The sequence below is a fragment of the Syngnathoides biaculeatus genome, chromosome 2, assembly GCF_019802595.1.
Source record: "Syngnathoides biaculeatus isolate LvHL_M chromosome 2, ASM1980259v1, whole genome shotgun sequence".
In the NCBI taxonomy this organism is placed as follows: Eukaryota; Metazoa; Chordata; class Actinopteri; order Syngnathiformes; family Syngnathidae; genus Syngnathoides; species Syngnathoides biaculeatus.
This window is the reverse complement of record NC_084641.1, coordinates 17,724,207-17,732,665: the sequence shown is the minus strand read 5'-3', so window position 1 is coordinate 17,732,665 and position 8,459 is coordinate 17,724,207. Positions and strand designations below refer to the sequence as shown.

At 44.1% G+C, this 8,459-nt stretch overlaps 1 protein-coding gene across 1 annotated transcript; it reads right to left on the bottom strand.

Moving 5' to 3' along the window:
- On the bottom strand, positions 1-4,723 carry amigo1 (adhesion molecule with Ig-like domain 1). The gene has a single exon (XM_061809717.1). The coding sequence runs from the start codon at positions 4,721-4,723 to the stop codon at positions 3,218-3,220; it is 1,506 nt and encodes a 501-aa protein (XP_061665701.1). The 3' UTR covers positions 1-3,217.
- Between the last annotated feature and the right edge of the window lie 3,736 nt (positions 4,724-8,459).

The following is an 8,459-nucleotide window of genomic DNA, read 5'->3' as shown; positions in this document are numbered from 1 at the left end:
TTAAGGAAGAGCCAATTATGAACACTTCAAAATAGAAATTTAATTTTCCAGCACGAAGATGACCCAAAGCACACGTCCAAGTCAACAAAAGAACGGCATCAGCAGAAGAAGAAAGCTTTGGAATTGGCCCAGCCAGCGACCAGACATGAACCAGATTGAGATTTTTGAGATTTAGATCAGAAGTGGCTGTGCACAGGAGAGGCCCTCACAATCTGTTTTTGCAAAGAAAAGTGGGCAAACACTGCCGTGCAACAAAAATAGGCTCTGGCCCAAAAAGATACTTTTGTGTTTAATGCGAAAAGTGCTGCAACCAAGTTTTAGTTTGAGGGAGTGCCTAGTTTTTTTATTCACCCGGGATATTGCTCTTTTTTTTTTTTTTTTTTTTTTTTACAGTAGAAGGACCAGGTATTTGAACAGGGGTGTGTAGACGTTTTTATACCCACTTTATAGACATACAACAGATTAGTCAGTGGTCACCAGCGACGTGGGGGGGGGGGGCAATATGTAAAATCCAGACAGGAAGGAAGCACCCAAGCCCAGATTGGAACTCATGACCTCTCCACTTTGAGACGGACGGGCAATAGTTGGTAGTAGTTTTCCAGATTCAGTACTGCTTCAGCAAGGAAAGATGATTTCATTCAAGAACCACCCACGAAAAATAAATACATACAAAAACATGCTCATATCACAAGGCGGACAAAGCCCTTCCCTGCAATCAATATTTATTTGCTGGAGGTTATGTCTTGTTTCAGCCACGTAAGGCTTACACAGCGTAGTTATACAGAGTAAAATGGATGAACAATGACTCTACAGCGGACTACAAAAAGATCGGAGTACTGGCTATCCGTGAGCTCGTATTAATGCTACACTTGTTTCTGTAAAATGTCCGATGGGTCCAAATGAGGCTGGATTCACTCTGCAGGTCCAAGGGCCCAAGTTTCACTTAATGCCCAAAATTCCATTTACATATAAGTGATGCCTTATGACTGTGATTACAAAACAACACAAAAATTGCACTTGAATAAACTACACAAGCATCAGTACCAGGCAGTGAGAACACACGAGTAGTGCAAATATGAAATGTTACGTGACGTTTAGTTGGCCTGGGGTGACGAATCTCCTTCAGTTTTTTAACTAGCGGGGGTGTCTTCCTTCATTCCTACACTTTATTTCCCTGATTTTAATGACGGACACATTGCTAATGTAGTATACAGTGGTGTCTCGAGATATGAGTTCAATTCTCAAATCATTTTCCCCATTGGAATGAATGGAACATATATTGATCTGTTCCATCTTGCCTATAAAAACTAAATTGCTTTTAATAAGGACAATAGTGTTCTAGAGTACATAAACAGTAATCATGTAATTATATAGAATGTAATGTTAGCCCATTTGGTGTTTTGCGTTGTGTATTAACGTTAAGCTAGTGGAAGGCAAAGCTTTGCTTATTTTAAATACAAAACTTTTTTATCTTTAGTCTGAAAATAAACATCTACTGGGAGTGGGAATAAAGAGTTTGAAGACTCTTTTTGACGACCTCTTCACTATGTGAAGTGCGTTAAGAAGATTTCACTGCCCCTACGGTGTTCTGAGATCAAATTCTGCTCGCAAGGAATACCAATACAGTATCTCACAAAAAGTCTCAAGGCACCACTGTATTTGTATCCTATGTAATATCCTATACACTTATAATGTAGCAAATTTACATTTTAGCAAATGTCCTGTAGAGCACAAATGTAGCATATTGCCTTCTTTTTTAATATCCTCTGTTTTATTTGTGGTCCTTGTACAAATACAGATGTGTATACATCATCAATGGAGGTCTTTTTGAGGACGCCTTGCTATGATTGACATGGCAGATATCCTGCGGCAATCAGATTTTTAGGTGCACAATTTGCACTCGATTGCAAATTTCCATTCCGCCGCCTCACCACTGCTGTGACGCATATTCGGAAGGTGTCACTTGAGAGCAAAACATGCGAATTGGTGTCGCTTGACGCGTGCAATGCAAATCCAGCCTTTATCACCTACTTCTGCCTTGCTTGTAAATGACTTGCACTGTCCTAGATTAAAAAATACAATGTTACCCAAGATATCTGTGATTCGCTACTTTTTTATGGGGGGGGGGGGGGGTGTCCTATCATCTGTTATCTACTGATTTTGTCTTTAGGACCAATTACTGTATAATAAAGCCTTGTTTGGCACCGTTTTGTGGCATCTTGATGCCAAAGAATTGTTGCAGTGAGTTGATGAGCTTCAAGTAGTGCTTTGCCGCCATCATGAAGCATCAACAAGTACTGTGATTACAGTGGTACCTTCACTTACGAGTTTCATTCCTTCTGTGAGGAATCTCATAATTCAGTTGAATTGTAGATTAAATCCATTTTCCACATTGAAATGATAAGCTATTTCAGCCCTTAAAATTGTTCCTAATAACCAAGAAATAAATGAGTTTTATAAACAGTTGACCATTTACAACACATTTAGTCTGGTGTTAGCGGCAGCACCATTGCTCCTCGTGAGTGTTTTCATGTTGTAGTTATGGTTTTTCTTCATTTCTGATTTCTGCTCATCTTTTTTTCCCCACATCATTGAGCGTTGCTGCATGTAAAGCTCGTTTATAATTTCAATTTTGTCTTACAACACGAATCAACAGAACTGACCAGGCAACTGCTCACAACTCAAAAAAACTTGCTTGAAATTGGGGATTCATATGTCAAATTACCACCGAAAATTTTTTTTTGAGGGGGGGTGGATCAATTACTTGGATTTCTACGGACCTTGGTTATTTGTCACAGGGATCGAGCGGGGAGGGGGGGGTAACACTGTACCTCTGCTACTATACTGTATGTTCTAGGCGGGAAGCAATTGCAAATATTGGCGTATTATCTATCACATTTGGTCCTGAGCGTCTGTGTACATCCTCAGTCATCCAGGTCTTGGTCACCCACAAAATTTGGCGACTGGACAAAAGATGAATGGTGGTGACTCAACTCTTGTCCAGTTGACTCCGTTCAATTTACGGTTATTGTTGCACCAACCCAAAAGACTCCAGTTGCCTCAATCCCATCCTGAGATGTCCACTCTTTCTTCCTTCACAGTATGTCAAGTGCTACACATTAGAATGCTGGGGTGGTGGGGTGGGGAGTCAGTCTTGCGTGTGATTCCTCTTGGTCATCCGCCGGGATCGCTCCTCATCCTCATCTCAATTCTCCTCTCAGACCATCATGGGAGTGTCCGAGAAGACCGAGCTGATGGACTCCGTGACCGACTTCTTCCTGGTTCCTTTCATCAACGAGCAGGCTTCCGCATCCGCGTCCTCGTCGTCCCGGTCCCCGTTGGGTTTCAGCTTGCCGTTCTGGCCCCGTGCCTCCTTTTTTCCCGCGAAGCCTACGTGCCTGTTGAGCACTGAGGGGTCCCCCCCATGGGTGGGTGTCACGCTGAGCACAGACGAGCGGATGCTGTCGTCGCCGTGAGCTTTACCCTTGCCAGAGCAGCAGAAGCAGCGGCATGGCGTCAGGTAGAGGTATACCAGAACCAGGACCACGCTAGCCAGGCAGCCCACTAAGGTGGTGTAGGCCGTGTTCAGGGTCTCGCCACTGCCGTGCATGGTGAAGTTGTGAACCTTCAGCACTACGTAGATGGTTTCATTAAATGCCTCATTGGTGGCAAAGCAGGTGTAGGTTCCAGAGTCCTCAGACCGAACCGGACTGACTCGCAGGCTGCCATCGGGCATGATTTGGGCCGTCTGGTTTCTTCCCGGATTCAGCGCAGTGGGACCGGGAAGTGTCCAGGTCTTTAGCATGTTTCTGTGCTTGGTGTCGCAGCCCAGGATCAGCGTTTGCTCCAGAAAGGCTTCCTCCTCCGCCTCCTTGAAGGTACTGCAGTTCATTCTGTCACCGCTCAGGTCAAACACGTCCACCTGAGTCTTCTGCGGGCCCGGCAGGATGCAAGTGAAGTTGTCTCTGAAGTCTACGACAGAGTTCAGCTTGCGGAGGTCCCAGTGGGCGACGAGCGTGTACAGGTCACAGTGACACGGCAGTGGGTTGTTGTGGAAATAGAGGCCATTCTTTAACCAGGCGGGCAGCGCTCGCATTTCGTCCAGAGGAAGCTTTTTAATCTTATTGGACGACACGTCCAGCAGGCTCAGCTTCTCCAGACGAGACTTCTCTCTGATGAGCTCAACGGGGAATCTGGAGATTTGGTTGTGGCTCATGTAGAGCTTCTGCAGATTGAGCGTGGTGATGAAGGCCGAGTGGTCGAGCTGGGATATTTTGTTGTCGTACAACAGGAGAATCTCCAGGTTGACCAGAGGCTCAAAGACAAACTCGTCCAGTTGGTGCAGGCTGTTGGAGGACAGGTCCAAGTAGCGCAGATGCTTCACGTTCACAAAGGCCTCTGAAGACAAGAAGACCAGTCCGTTGTGGCTCAGGAGCAGGTTACGGAGCTTGGGGAGCTTCACAGAGGTCCAGTCTGACCGCAGCTTCACGATGTCATTGTAGCTCAGGTCCAGAACGGCCGTGTAGTGCGGCAGCCCTGTCGGGATGCTGCTCAGGTTCATCTTAGAGCAACTCAGGATGTTGGAGGCGCAGATGCAGGGCGCCACTGACTCCCCCTCTCGAAGGCACAGGAGGCCCACGTACGCAGCCACGGACAGGGCCCATTCCCACCAGTTGCTCCAAGGCGGCCATTTTCTGCCGGACGGCTTGGACGGCTGTGACATGGTGGCTGACTTTTTGCCGGTCAATTTTTATCCGGGAAAGTTGAGCTGTGGTCTCGATCCCAGAAAACGTCCGCCAAAGAAGTCTGGTTCATTGCTTAGTGGGGCTGAAAAGGTACAAAGCAAAGAGAACACTTTCTGTATTGTTTACAATCAAATCATCATCATCATCATCATCATCAGACTCATATAAGAGAATGCAATTTGTTTTAAGGGACACAATACACAAATTACTTGCGTGTTTGGGGGAAAGCGTCGCAGTAACTACGGGTCACAAGACAAACGCATTGTGACAACTATGTTAGCATCAAACTCTCCAAAGTTTACTTGCTGTCTCCTGGAATTATTTCAAGTTGCTGTGAATGATGTACTCGAATGATATATTTGCTACAGTCAGTATCATAGAAAGGATAACAGGACCCTTGTCTGATCTCATCTACTATAGAGATTCATTTGCAGTTTAACAGTATACAGTCGGAGGCAAAAATATGGACCAGTGGAATATCTTAAATTTCCACATAAATTGGTTATTAAATGTCATTTGAGCTTCAGATAAATCACAAGAATAAGCAAAATCTGCTTAAACTAATACCACACAATTATATTTTCTTTGAAAGTGACATGAAAACATTTTAGAGGACAGGGAGGAAAAAGTAAGCGAATCCTCAGATTTAATAAATGGTTGACCCTCCTTTGGGAACATTAATCTCAACCAAATGTTTCCGGTAGTTGCAGTTTGGATGCGGCTTCCTCCTCGGGGTTCTCCGCAATCTTGTTTCACATGTTTTAAATTTGTACATTACAAACATACATTAAAACTCAAAACATCAAAAACAAAACACCAACAATTACTCACCGACACATAACTCCCTAACAATGATTACACCAAAACTTTATTTTTAATGTGACGAGAGCATGCAAAGCTAGCGGTCATTGCAGCTAACACATGCTAGCAATACTGTTCTGTATTCTTGAACAACATTAGCATTTATTTACAAGCCAGTAACTTTAATTTGAGTTATATTCTAATATAATGCATATTCAAATGAAACCCGACTTTGATTATTTAATTGGAAATGAGTTATCGGGCAATGCAGTATTTTGAAATATATGTATTCAGGTGTCTGAGTAAACATAAGACCAATAATATAGCTTGTAAAAAAATGTACTGTTGATGGTTGAGCTGGATAAATTAAATTACCTAAGCATTTGCTGGCTTTCCCTCCCCCCCAAAAAAAAAAAAATAAAATAAACGAAAATAAATGGTCCATCTTGTTTTCATGCTGGTGTCTCTATTGACCTTTAATTCTGGAATGAGCCTGAAACAACACACAAATGATCAAGTTCCCAACATAAAAGCAAGGTGGTGAAAACGGGAAAAAAAAAACCTCATACTATGGAGTCATGAAAAAAAAGAAGCAGCCCGTTTCAATGTAGTCTTGGAGGAAAAACACATCCTCCTCTCTTTTTTTTGTCCTCCATTCATCTTGTCCTTCCATTGACAGCGCATCACGTCACGTGTTTCATATTGCACAAACGTCCGTTCATTATTTACGACACCCCCCCCCCCACCAATATTATCTGTCATCCTAAACAAGTTGGTTTTGCGGTGCAGCCTCGCTTCCTTTGAAATTGTTTTCAATCGATTATGGAAGTAAAGAACCGAGAGGCAGAAGCTTACCTTCAGCTCGGAAGCCCCCACCCGCCCACCCCTTCCCCTCGAATGCTGTCGTAGCAAGCAGATGCCCCTTCGTCCCCTCGCGGGAATGTTGTCGTGCCGCGGCGGCGCTCGCTTGCGACGCGTTTGCGCCAAAGTCAAGTCCGAGCCGCAAGACTGAGGACGAGCAGGATGAGGACGAGGATGAGGATGCACGGAGCATGCGCACAACACTCGACAGGCCTTTAGAGCAAACAAAACACGCGAATGTGGTCGTAGGTACTCACACGCTGTAGTACAAGCACGTAATACTCGTGTAATATCATGATCATAAAAAAAGACGACAGAAATGAAGTACAAATACATGAAAAATCTACTTAAGCTCACGAACAAAGTATTTGTTATCACTCAAACAATACATCAATTAGAATTTAAAGAATTGAAAAGTTTGGGCATTGTGAAAAGTCAATGGGGAAGCACGGTGGCCAAACTGCTTAGCGTGTCTGCTTCACAGTTCTGAGGACCAGGGTTCAAAACCAGTTTCACCTGTGTGAAGTTTGAAAATTGTACAGGTACTTCGGTTTCCTCCCACATCCCAAAAGTTTAATTCAAGACTCTAAAATAGTATCAATGCTTGTTTGTCTGCGTGGGTTCTGAGATTGTCCGTGACGCTAGTGAGGATAAGCAGTACGGAAAATGGATGCTGTTTGATCAGAATCATTATTATGAAAGATTTATAATCATTACATTGTCATTTTCCTTGTTTTGTTAGCCCGTCTATGGCTTTTTATGGACTTTTGTAAAAACAGGTCTACTTATGAAAGACGTGCGTATCAAATTTTCAGCACATAAATGAAATTAACTTTCGGGGGTGAGTTTTCAAGATTTTTGCCCAAGCTCTGAAAATTACGAGAATTGTGAAACGGAAGCAAAGTGAGGAACACTCGGTGGAGGCGCACTGAGGCGTCTGAACTCGCCCCCCATGTGTGTATCTGTGCGGGTTCACGGCGAGACGCAGATGAAAGTGACTCATGCTCGGTTTGACTCGACGCGCTTCTGTGATGCGGATGCTGTTGCTCGGCAACCGCCGCCTGCCCGTGGCCTTTCATCCGCCATCGCTCTGAGGTGGGTTTCTGTGGCTGTGTTCAGAATCACTCACTCATTCGCACATCTCTGTACAGTGGGACCTTGACTTCCGAGGGTACCTCTCAAATGCATTTTACAGCGACTCCAAAATCACCAACCAATCTTTTTCTTTGGAATGTTAAGTGCTAAATAGTTTGTTCATCGTGTTGGCCACCAGGAGGCAGTATAGTGTATATATATATATATATATATATATATATATATATATATATATATATATATAGTACATAGGGACACAATTCATGGAAATGATAAAACATTGAAGAAACTCATCTCATCTAAGATCCATCCATCCATTTTCTTCGCCGCTTATCCTCACGAGGGTCGCGGGGAGTGCTGGAGGCTATCCCAGCTGTCAACGGGCAGGAGGCGGGGTACACCCTGAACTGGTCGCCAGCCAATCGCAGGCCACATAGAGACAAACAGCCGCAGTCTTTATCACACTAAGGAGCAATTTAGAGTGTCCAATTAATTTTGCATGTTTTTGGGATGTGGGAGGAAACCAGAGTGCCCGGAGGAAACCCATGCAGGCACGGGGGAGAACATGCAAACTCCACACAGGCGGGGTCGGGATCGGACCCGGGTCCTCAGAATTGTGAGGCCAACGCTTGACCAGCTGATCCCCCGTGCCGCCTCATCTAAGATCATAACTCAAATTCCACATACATACAATTCTGGAAAAACTAAAGACAACACTAGAAAATTGTGAATTTTTCAGATTTTACTCTTTATAGGTGTGTTTGTTTCTCTCTCTCTCACTCACTCACTCACTCACTCCCCCAGTCTAATCAACCACAGGTTGGCGGACCATAAGTTGTTCTCCTGTCTTCCCGCTTTCGGCCAACATTGACTGACACGCCCCCATCGTGTTCTCAACTGGTTTATTTTGGTTGATCTTTTGCACTGAAATGTACATTAGAATTCCCATCAAAAGAC

What these genes read in the sequence shown, in the direction of transcription:
- amigo1 (XM_061809717.1), bottom strand. Translation starts at nt 4,723, where the DNA reads ATGTCACAGCCGTCCAAGCCGTCCGGCAGAAAATGGCCGCCTTGGAGC.